Source organism: Gymnoscopelus braueri (genome assembly GCF_963280865.1).
Source record: "Gymnoscopelus braueri genome assembly, chromosome: 2".
Classification (NCBI taxonomy): domain Eukaryota; kingdom Metazoa; phylum Chordata; class Actinopteri; order Myctophiformes; family Myctophidae; genus Gymnoscopelus; species Gymnoscopelus braueri.
Window position 1 is genome coordinate 52,455,337 of NC_137604.1, and position 12,220 is coordinate 52,467,556.

Consider the following 12,220-nt stretch of genomic DNA (forward strand, 5'->3'; position numbering starts at 1 on the left):
TCCAGACCATAGACATATAAAGGTAGACGCCTCATTCGGCTCTGAAGCGTCTGAATCTCGGGCGCGCTTCCTGCTTCCGCAGGGCTGCCGTGTGCGTCACAGACATAGACATATAAAGGTAGACGCCTCATCTGGCTCTGAAGCATCGGCATCTCGGACGCACTTCCGCTTCCTCTCATAGAGTTAAAAGCTTCCTCTATGTTTCTGGGGGGAAGCTGGAAACTTCCGTGTGCGTCACAGAAGGGGGCGTTCGGTAGGCCAATCAGAGGCAGGTGGGGTGGGTCTTTTCTTAAGAGGCAGCCGCGCAGCAACTAGTCAGTTAGACGCGCTGTGATTGGCCAGTAGTTAACGTGATGTGATTGGTCTGCCCCCCGGAAGAGCCTTGTATTGAGAGACCAGTCGTTACAATGAACTGCAGAGGCCAATGAGGTATCTAGGTTTCTATATCTATGGTCACAGACGCGGAAGTTCGGTAGGCCAATCAGAGGCAGGTGGGGGCGGGTCATTTTGTAACCCAGCTTTTAACCCTTTAAGAGGCAGCAGCTGTGCGCAGCATCTAGTTAGTTGGAACTTGGCAAACTCCACACTCTATTTGTGAAATTCAAATAAGACATGGTCCTTTTTCATATCAAGGTCCATTATTTATTCAGCATTTGAGTCACGGAACACCGTTTGATAAGCTTTAGCCTCTCACACCCAAAACGTAGAATATGTTATTGTTCGATGAGATGTTGTCAAAATAACAATTGTTTACGTTCTCTAATTGTGTACTTGTTTAGTAAGTAATGCAGATGTTTAACAATTTGACTCTTGACAGTGTGAAATGTTATACTCAAGATTTAAAGATCTTTAAGGGTCCATTTGGTTATCAACTCTCCATCATTTAGCTGGGTACCACCTGGAACCCCCCCAAGGACCACTGGTGGTTTCCGGACCACTGGTTGAGAACCATTGCACTGACAAGTCCCGGAAAAGACGCACTGTGATTGGCCAGTAGTCAACGCACTGTGAGCGCTGTGATTGGCCAGTAGTCACTTTGAGTGACAGGTTCCCTGCGGAAGACGGAAGTGCCGCCGTGTATTGCGATACAAGTCGCCCCAATGAACTGCAGAGGCCAATGAGGTATCTAGGTTTCTAATATCTATGCTCCAGACAGGATTGCATCATCAAGCCTTCAGACACTAAAGGGCATAGCAGTGGAGGCCATTTTCTGGTTCCATCGTTCCAGACCCCATTCGTTTTCCCCATAGAGATTTCCAAAAATACTTATATTAATTATTTTAAGCCTAGAATCAAGCCATCCAGGATCCTGGTGATTCGTAACCATTAAACGTTTGATTCTGTGAAAAAAATATATTTGAAAACCGCAAAACAAAGGATTAAGTATAATATACTAATATTACTAATACATTTTGCTTCATAATTCTGTCATAACATTAAACTACAGTCTGGTGAGAGATGGTGTTAAAAATATAAATCACAAAGTGATCGAAAAGATAATTATTTGATTACTGACTGCATTCCCTCATTTTTCTCTCACTGTGTGTGTGTGTGTGTGTGTGTGTGTGTGTCTGTGTGTCTGTCTGTCTGTCTGTCTGTCTGTCTGTCTGTCTGTCTGTGTGTGTGTGTGTGTGTGTGTGTGTGTGTGTGTGTGTGTGTGTGTGTGTGTGTGTGTGTGTGTGTGTGTGTGTGTGCGTGTGCGTGTGTGCAGTCAGTAGAAGGGTCAAGCTGGTAGGAATGGGTGTTGGGTTGCTGTGTGTTGTTCAAGCTCTCCTCAACATCGGTCTCAGACTGTCTCTCTGTAAGTCAACTTTCATAACAATGTTTTATACGTCTGTGATAATATATATATATATATATATATATATATATATATATATATATATATATATATATACATACATGCATGTTACAGGGAAATTGGAGAACCAGGGAAATTGGAGAAGGAGCACTCGTTTTCACCGACCCCCAAGCAATTCTGTAGAAACAACACTAGAGGGAGCCACGAGCCAGGCTTCCCAACTAAAGTGCACACACATATATGGCCGCGACCACACACACACACACACACACACACACACACACACACACACACACACACACACGCGCGCACGCACACACGCACGCGCTCATGCTTTCAATTTAGAAACAACACTAGAGGGAGCCACGAGCCAGGCTTCCCAACTAAAGTGCACACACATATATGGCCGCGACCACACACACACACACACACACACGCGCGCGCGCGCACGCGCACGCACGTGCTCATGCTTTCAATTTGGTTTATTGAAAGCAGGACTGTTAAGATACTTTTATTGTGTTCTGGCTTTTGTTTTAGTTTCTCCCTGACGCACACACACACACGCACGCACGCACGCACGCACGCACGCACGCACGCACGCACGCACGCACGCACGCACGCACGCACGCACGCACGCACGCACGCACGCACGCACGCACGCACGCACGCACGCACGCACGCACGCACGCACGCACGCACGCACGCACGCACGCACGCACGCACGCAAAATGTTTCTATTCCACTCGTGCTAGGATATGATAATATCATATTAAGGTAAGAAAAAGGTAGTCCGGAATTCTCCTTTAACATAATAGTACAGACGAAGGAACAACCTTCCTCACAACCTCATTAATGAGGTCATATCAGAACAAAGTTGGCATGTAAAAGTCATCAGTTTGTTGATTCTCCTTCTTATAGATTCTGAATGGATGAAAGAGAAAGACAACCTGGTCAAAGACCTGGACCAGATGAATGACCAGAAGAACCAGATACAGTCCAGTTTTGACGAGCTACAGTCCAGATACAACCGACTAATTGAACGAGAAGACATCAAGAGGACAATTTGTGGTCAGTAGAGATATCACTGTTTTTATTCTTTGTTATATCATGTTGTTTATCATTTTATCGTTAATTAGAGCAAATGGGGAAAATCAGTGGCTAACTTTATTATTTTTGTTATTAGAACCAGATGGATTTACATTCGATGGTGGTGTGTGTTATTACATCTCTAATTCTACTGAGAGGAAAACCTGGGATTTGAGCAGACAAGACTGTAAAGACAAACAAGCAGACCTGATCATCATAAACAGCACAGAAAAACAGGTGTGCGTGCGTGCGTGTGCGTGCCTGCGTGCTTTTGTGCGCGCGCGTGTGTGTGTGTGTGTATCTACCTATTGTATAGTTTGTACCTTAGTAACCAGCAGCTTTTTTGTCCAGGACCTTGTTAACAGAGTTGCTCCCAGAGGCCAGCGTGTGTGGATTGGTTTGTCTGACAGAGAAGCGAAAGGATTATTTAAGTGGGTGGATGGAACACCACTGACATCACCAACGTAAGACTTTACATTCATTAATAATACTAATACTAATACTAATACTAATACTAATACTAATACTAATACTAAGCTTACTAACTTTTGTTTGACACTGTAGTATGATCAGGTAGGGCGTTAAATTACGAAACAACACAAAAAGGTTTCTGCCCGACAGCAACAATATATATTTTTACCTATATATATAAAATAATTTAAAAAATATATATATTAAAAAATAAATCATTGTTGTAAATGTATTGTAATGAATGAAATGTTCTACAGGTTCTGGAGCCCTGGTCAGCCTGATGTCATTGAAAGAGACCAAGAATGTGTTTTCTATGTTAATGGTAGGTCTGGTAGGCCTACTAGAGGATGGATTGACATACCATGTTCTCCCCCTAATGGTTGGATGTGTGAAAGAGTTGTGTAGTGAAATCATCATTGTCACAATGTATCAGTTATGTACTGAAACATGTATTAATACCATGTTTCATTGTGTACTGAAACATGTATTAATACCATGTTTCATTGTTAAATCTACACTGGTTATGTGTACTGAAACATGCATTATTAATAGCCTACCATGTTTCATTGTTAAATTGGTTATGTGTACTGAAACGTGTATTAACTAGAAAAAGTGCTCCTCGGAGCATAGGTCTCCGCCAGGTCAGGTAGGTTATTGTGGCCTCCTGGTGGCGCTATAATAGGCCAATGTGAAAAGGGTGCCATTCGGACACTGCATTCATGATTTGAGGTATTTTGTTTTAAAAAAGATTTTTGCTAATTTAGACCTGCTAGCGGCGCTTTAACAGGCCAATGTGAAAACGGTGGCATTTCTTCCTCGGCCTTGTGGGATTGTGCGAGCAAAATTTCACGGAAATCGCACTCTGCGTTCATGATTTGAGGCATTTTGTTCAAAACGGACCAATCCTGCATACTTTGGAAGGCAATCTGGTAGCACTTTATATTAACTATACACTATAAAGCATTAGTTAAGCATTAGTAAATGCTTAATTCCTCATGAACTCATCATTAGTAAAGCATTATTCATACATTACTAAGCATTAGTAAACACATTTATAAATGTTTCAACTATACACTATTAAGTATTAGTTAAGCACTAGTAAAATACTTAATTCATCATTAATTCATCATTTGTATAGCATTATTCATACATTACTAAGCATTAGTAAACACAGTTATAAACCTTTCAACTATAAACTATTTACAATTAGTTAAGCATTAGTAATTACTTAATTCATCATGAATTCATCATTTATATAGCATTAATAATACATTAATAAGCGTTTGTAAACACAGTTATAAGCGTTTTATTGCCCATTGATAACCTAATCTTTAATGTGCTTAATGATTGTATTCTCATACTTTGTAAATGATAGATTCACCATTTATAAATAGGTATTATATCAATTTACAAACCAGTTATTTATGAGTTGTTAATGGTTCATACGATCATTTAGAAAGTCTAAGTAAACACCATATACAAACCACTTGGATGTATATTTATGCGGACATTTGTACATGGTTAATGAGTGTGTTAATAAATGTCTTATAAACACTTATTCATACTCAATGAATGATTTATTAAGGTAGTTACTACTTGTTAGTCAAGTATTTTGCGTGAGCCCATCTAAAGTGAGGACTATCTATGCCTTATAAAGCATTTATAAATGAGATAGCGTGTGCCCATCTAAAGTGAGGACTATCTATGCCTTATAAACAGGGGTGAAAGTGGCTGAGAGTTCTTGCCGGAACTGTTCGCCGCGCGCAAAAAATTTGGGGGGCCCAAAATGTTTTGGGGGGCCCAAAACTCGTAAAATGCATAGATTTTGCCACAGTTATACCTATAAGTTATAGGTATAACCATAGGCTTTTTTCCTCATTCATGCATCCCTGAAGATCAATTTCTTAATGCCTGGTATGGTGTAGAAATGACAAGCACATGATATCATGCATAGAAAATAGTTTATTTAAACCAAATTGTGTGTGTAGAGTACCATAGAATAATCTCTTAATGTTTACACAAAACTTCAATATCAATCTAACTCAACAGTTACTTCTAACTCAACACAGTTAACTAAATTAAATGAAATGGTACCACAGATTGTTAATCTTAACACAGAACTTCAATATCAAACTATGAAATTAAATTAAATTAAATAGAAATTACAATTAACCAACATAAATTAAGAACATAAGGCAAAATGTCTCTTGCAATGTGCACATTAAAATTGAAGATCTTCTGAAGATAACTTAAACATTGACTTTTTTTTATTAAAAGGAAATAAGTAAATAAAATAAATTAACAAAAATAAGTCCAAATGTCTCTTGCAATATGCACATTAAAATTCAAGATCTTCTGAAGATTTCAATTAAAAGGAAATAAGTAGATAACATAAATAAGCAATGTGCACATTAAGATCTTCTGAAGATTTTGATACTTTTACTTAAGTAATTGAGTACTTTTCCCACCACTGTACCTGGGCGTTGTTGTTCTACAAACTTTGTTTTTAACCACGTTGTCAGCTTCTTCAACTCTGTCTTCTTTTCTCTTAAACATCTCAGTTAGTTTTCGTTGCATTGTGCTTCATTTATTTTTTAAATTGCATTCTTCATCAAAACAGTGTTTATTTCCCCTCGCGTTTCTTTTCTTTTCTTTTTTTTTCTCCAGAAAAGACGTGTTGAACCAAACTAACTAACTATGCTAGTCTGTCAGCCAACCAGAAACATGTTTTGAACGTTGGTGGGATTTAATTCGTCCTAAAGCCCGCCTTCTTTGCAACAAATAATAGTTGCTTGCTTCTTTTGGGCTTGTTTTCAAAGACCTGGCCGCTTGTTTTTTTTGCTAAATCTGGCAACACCTGCAGTATGCATTCACTTCCTGTTTAGCATACAGCAAAGCTATGTGCAGCTGTGTCTGTAAGTACTGTCCTTGTGATGTATTGTCTCAGTAATGATGAAACATGATTGCTAGTACCTTTTTCACAGCCCAATGTGTATTCTGTCTGTGGAAAAAACGTCATGTTTGTTGCTAATCAGTACCAGTCATATGGCCTAGCCTGTTAGCCTGTTAGCCATTAGGCTGCAGGGTGCTGTGTGTCATGTTAGCTTATAGGCTATTCTGCTCTGAGCTAATGCTGTAATGCCATTATAGGCAGCAATGTTGTCTTTTAATTTCACTCAAGTGATTTATTTGTGCATATTGGGAGAGATTTGCATATCATTATTTCCAGCAAATTCAGGGATGTGTTTATGTACATGTTAATTTCATATCATTGCAACTGTGTGAATGTTTAGCTGCTTAAGTCATGTTTGCAAGTTAATTCATTTCTTTAAAAGCATTGTTAAAAAGTTAAAATATTTACTGTGGAAAACACTATTCAGTACACATTTTAACTCATTGAATGCCAAAAACGGTCCGGACCGTTTTTGAGGGTCCAAACGAGAAGTGCCGAAAACGGTCCGGACCGTTTTTGACCCAATTCTATTTTTATACGAGTGGCCCACGTGGGGCGCTAAAACGAAACTTTGACATCACCCAAGGAGTTTCTGAGAAGAAGAGGCTGGATGAGGCTCCATGTCAAAAATCCTTCCGGTCGGCGTTTTCAATGTTATCTCCTTGACTAAAAGCTTAATATCTCCATTTCTTTTTAATGTGGTGGGAACGAGCCGTTTCCGATCGGCGATCACGCTGCAATGGAGGATCGCGTTGGAAATATTATTGTTCCAGGCGTTAGTCGGGACCCTCCGCCGTCTCGCACGCACGCTTTGTATACATGCACTTCCGCGTCGGGGCTTCTGCAGCACGAAACGTATAACGCAAGTGGATGGAAGAAATGCAGGCACTCAACGTATAATATTTTAATAAACCTCTGGCACCCAATGTGTTAACAAATCCATTCTATATGTATTTCATGTCATTGCTGTTCTACAAATAAGAAAAACCAAAGAAGATAATTTAAAGAAGAAAACCACAACAAGCCTTTTTTTTTTTTTTTTACCTTCTGATGTTAACTGTCTGCCTAGCTCTGCAAGGGTGGCTATACCCATAGTGAAGGCAGAACCCAGATACATTTTTTCATACAGTACAAGAATGTTTATTACATTTTTCAGCCATGTTTACATGTTTATAGCATAGCAGATTCTGTATGGTTTATTTTCATAAAGTACAACAATGTTTATTTAATTCATCATCCATGTTTACATGTTTATAGCATAGCAGATTGTTTATCGTTTATTTTCATAAAGTGCAATGTTTATTTAATTTATGAGACATGTTTACATGTTTATAGCATAGCAGATTGTTTATTGTTTATTTTCATGAAGTCAAATGTTTATTTAATTTATCAGCCATGTGTACACGTTTATAGCATTGCATATTGTTTGTTTATTTTCATACAGCACAATAATGTTAATTTAATTTTTACACTGCAAGGGCCATGTTCTGTCTCAATTGTTGCAATAAATATTGGCATTTTCTATATCACTGCTTCTATCTCATTTATAAATGCTTTATAAGGCATAGATAGTCCTCACTTTAGATGAGCTCACGCTATCTCATTTATAAATGCTTTATAAGGCATAGATAGTCCTCACTTTAGATGGGCTCACGCAAAATACTTAACTAACAAGTAGTAACTACCTTAATAAATCATTCATTGAGTATGAATAAGTGTTTATAAGACATTTATTAACACACTCACTAATCATGTACAAATGTCCGCATAAATATACAACCAAGTGGTTTGTATATGGTGTTTACTTAGACTTTCTAAATGATCGTATGAACCATTAACAACTCATAAATAATTGGTTTGTAAATTGATATAATACCTATTTATAAATGTTGAATCTATCATTTACAAAGTATGAGAATACAATCATTAAGCACATTAAAGATTAGGTTATCAATGGGCAAAAAAACGCTTATAACTGTGTTTACAAACGCTTATTAATGTATTATTAATTCTATGTAAATGATGAATTCGTGATGAATAAAGTACTTACTTGCTATATAAATGATGAATTAATGATGAATTAAGTACTTACTAATGCTTAACTAATTGTAAATCGTGTTTAGTTGAAAGGTTTATAACTGTGTTTACTAATGCTTAGTAATGTATGAATAATGCTGTACAAATGATGAATTAATGATGAATTAAGTTTTTTACTAGTGCTTAACTAATACTTAATAGTGTATAGTTGCAACATTTATAACTGTGTTTACTAATGCTTGGTAATGTATGAATAATGCTTTACTAATGATGAGTTCATGAGGAATTAAGCATTTACTAATGCTTAACTAATGCTTTATAGTGTATAGTTATTATAAAGTGCTACCGGCAAGGGTAGCCAATCAGGATGGAATATGGACAATCAGACAGATCCGTGTTGATCAAATGAGTATAGAGACACTGTGTAGCAATTTGCGTAATTTTTGGACAATATCTGTAGGAGTAATATAAAAAAATCCTACTCGACACCTTCTGGTGGTGCAATAAAAAGCAGATGTGAAAAATGCAATGCAAAGGTGATGAGGATGAACACACACACGGACGGACGGACGGACGGACAGACAGGGTGCAAAACATACTCTCTTGCCATGCCTTTCGGCCTGGCGGAGACAATAATTATTATTATCTTTTACATCATCATTTCTGAGCACTGCCTCAGTGGACTAAGGTGAATACAGCCTACAGCCAAGTGGTTAGGGGCATAGCCTGGTGGGTATACGGGACATACTGGTTAGGGAAGTAGCCTAGTGATGACTGAAGATTGTCACTTAAAAAAGCTGTAAACATTTTAAAAGCAGATGTTGAATTAGATGTACTCTCCCTTTCCTTGACAAGTGCCCTACAGCAAGGTACTTCAGTAAGACTACTCATGTGCCCGACAAGAGAAGTCTGTGTTTGCACTTTTTTTTTTGTGATTTACAAGAATGCAGGAAACTCTTCCTGTTGTTAATGGGGAGATTGTCACTTATGTTTCTCTCAATTGCACCAGTCAGATTAATACACAGTTTAGGTATTTTTTCTCTTCACATCAGTCATGCCTAACGTTACAATGCAGAAGATATTTCATTGAGATGTTTGTCACAGCACATGGTAATACTAATACAGAGTACAATGTATACGTATACACCATAGCTTTTTTAGGCAACACTTGTCAATGTCCACCCCAAATTTGGTTGGTCCTTCATAGGTCCTTAAAACTCATGCAAAACATAAAATATACAGTTATCATATTCACACTGTTATAGATCATAATAAAAATGTCTGTTTTGTCTCTCTGGCTGTTTTGTCATTTTTGTCTGAGTGGTTTTGGAGAGTTGATGATCAATAATATTCTAAAGCAGAGCAGATGTTGTGGTGAGACTAATAGAAACCTTGAGCCATATAGCCCAAGTTTTAAGCAAAACATGCTAGAATGCTGCTATGTTTGTGTTTTATTTCTCTCTCTCTCTCTCTCTCTCTCTCTCTCTCTCTCTCTCTCTCTCTCTCTCTCTCTCTCTCTCTCTCTCTCTCTCTCTCTCTCTCTCTCTCTCTCTCTCTCTCTCTCTCTCTCTCTCTCTCTCTCTCTCACACAGCCGTGATATGGCCTATGTGATAACAAATCAGCAGGAAATAGTACGAGTCTGCAATTAGTGCTCAGATCAAAGTTCTGATTAATCCCAGTTGTCTTTGTTGTGTGATTGAACGCATGTGTGCGAGTGTGTGGTATTGATCAGACAGATTCAGGTCAATAGCTACGCAAATGATTAATTAATTGACAGTGTGCTTGTGCATGCATATATTAAGCTATGTGGTGTGTGTGTGTGTGTGTGTGTGTGTGTGTGTGTGTGTGTGTGTGTGTGTGTGTGTGTGTGTGTGTGTGTGTGTGTGTGTGTGTGTGTGTGTGTGTGTGTGTGTGTGTGTGCGTGTGTGTGCAGACCTATGACATTTATCGCCTCATTACACACTAACACAGGACCCCATAGATCACTGGATGTGTGTGTGTGTGTGTGTGTGTGTGTGTGTGTGTGTGTGCGTGCGTGCGTGCGTGCGTGCGTGCGTGCGTGCGTGCGTGCGTGCGTGCGTGCGTGCGTGCGTGCGTGCGTGCGTGCGTGCGTGCGTGCGTGCGTGTGTGCGTGTGTGATGATCAGATTTGTGGTTTTAAGGGGCCTGAGGGAGGGAGTGTTGCATAGCATTGGGGGTGGTGTGTATGTCTTCACCCATGTGTAAACTCACAACACTAGTGTGTGAATGCATCTAGACCAGGGGTCCTCAACGCTTTTCTGGCCAAGGACCCCTTAGCTGAGAGAGAGACGAAACAGGGACCCCCCACTACATTGTTTTTACAACTGTGTTTCAGATTAAACTTTTTCATAGATTTCATAGATAGCTTCATTGACTATCACCAGTGTTGTGTAAATTCAAGTTTTTTGTTCATTTCAGACATTTAGCCACCTTCAATACTTGAATTTTGTATTTTTTTAATTTGCTCCTTTTACCCCTCTACACCAAACCCCTTTGCCGAAAATAGCAGATCTACAAGCTCACAACGCCTCGCGCTGCGAGCTTGTAGATCTGCTATTTTCGGCTTATGTTCCCCTCAGAATAGGGATGCTAGGGTTCAAACGGTTTATGTAAATAAATAAAACATCCTATCACACAATGATTTGGCAGGCCCCCTTATAGTAGCTCTGAGGACCCCCTAGGGATCCCGGTCCCCCTGTTGAAGACCCCTGATCTAGACTGCTGTAGATGTAGTACGTGAGCACGTAGCACACGTACATACACTGATCCCAGAATTGTGACACTGACTGTAATGGCCTGTTAAATATACCAATCAATAATCATGAACACCGAAGGCAATAGAATAGTGTATAGAAAGAAAGTAATATAATGTTTTTGCAAAGCATAACATTACACACCATGTAAAAAAAACCTGATTTATACATGGCCAAAAATCTCTATAAGCTCACACAGATCACACCGCAAAGTGTTTGTAGAGCTTGTAGATCTACTATTTTTGGGCACAGTACATCGCTGTACACTGTTCAAATTTCCGAAATGTATAGGGCCGAAGTGTTAATGTATATTTTGTAATAATAATCAAAATCTACAGTAAATAGTAACTAAAGTTTTCAAATAATTGTAGTGGAGTAGAAGTAAAAGTATTGGAAATTGTAAATACTCAAGTAAAGTACAAATACCTCAACATTGTACTTAATTTAAGTAAATGTACTTAGTTACTTTCCACCGCTGACGACGGAGTATAACTAAACCACCTCTATGGTAATTGCACTTGCTAACAGCTCGGCATTTCAAGTGAGAATGAGTTCTGTGCACTGTTTGATTCTCCTCCATCCATGATACACGCTGAGGAAGGCTTGACGCCGAAACGCGTCTGTGTATGCTGTGTCTGTCCGTGCACATATGAATTAAAAGTACCATGAAGGACTTCGGAGTGCAGGCTATTGCTTTCTTACTGTGATTCTCCTCCATCAACTGTCCGACCCAAGGACAAGCTGCAGCATGCTGTCTGCACTGCTGAGCAGGTTATTGGCTGACAGCTGCACTCCACGAAGGGGCCGCGCACGACACCCATGCAAGTGAAGAGCAGGGTAGTGAGGAATGCCACTGCCCCCACACACTACCAGCCAACCACCTGTTCCCAAAGCCTTCCCCTTAGAGGGAAGGCAGGCACTGGTTCAGTAAAAACAAAGCCACCAGGTTGAGACAGCCATAGGCTACTACTGTCCAAACTCGCCCTCCAAGAATCCATCCATGTGCAGACATGCCGACTCAAGTTTCAGTTGTTGTGCACAGTATGCAACTAGAAAAAGTGCTCCTCGGAGCACAGGTCTCCGCCAGGTCAGGTAGGT

At 39.4% G+C, this 12,220-nt stretch overlaps 1 protein-coding gene across 1 annotated transcript in view; it reads left to right on the forward strand.

Moving 5' to 3' along the window:
- Positions 1-1,725: 1,725 nt before the first annotated feature.
- LOC308096243 (uncharacterized protein) overlaps positions 1,726-12,220 on the forward strand; it is a gene marked incomplete at its 3' end in the record, with an annotated part of 36,739 nt that continues 26,244 nt past the window's right edge. The window contains exons 1-5 of the mRNA XM_080443603.1: positions 1,726-1,801; positions 2,720-2,869; positions 2,985-3,124; positions 3,239-3,351; positions 3,616-3,737. Coding sequence (XP_080299729.1) covers positions 1,738-1,801; positions 2,720-2,869; positions 2,985-3,124; positions 3,239-3,351; positions 3,616-3,737 — 589 coding nt within the window. The 5' untranslated portion in view covers positions 1,726-1,737. The remainder of the gene's footprint in view (positions 1,802-2,719; positions 2,870-2,984; positions 3,125-3,238; positions 3,352-3,615; positions 3,738-12,220) is intronic.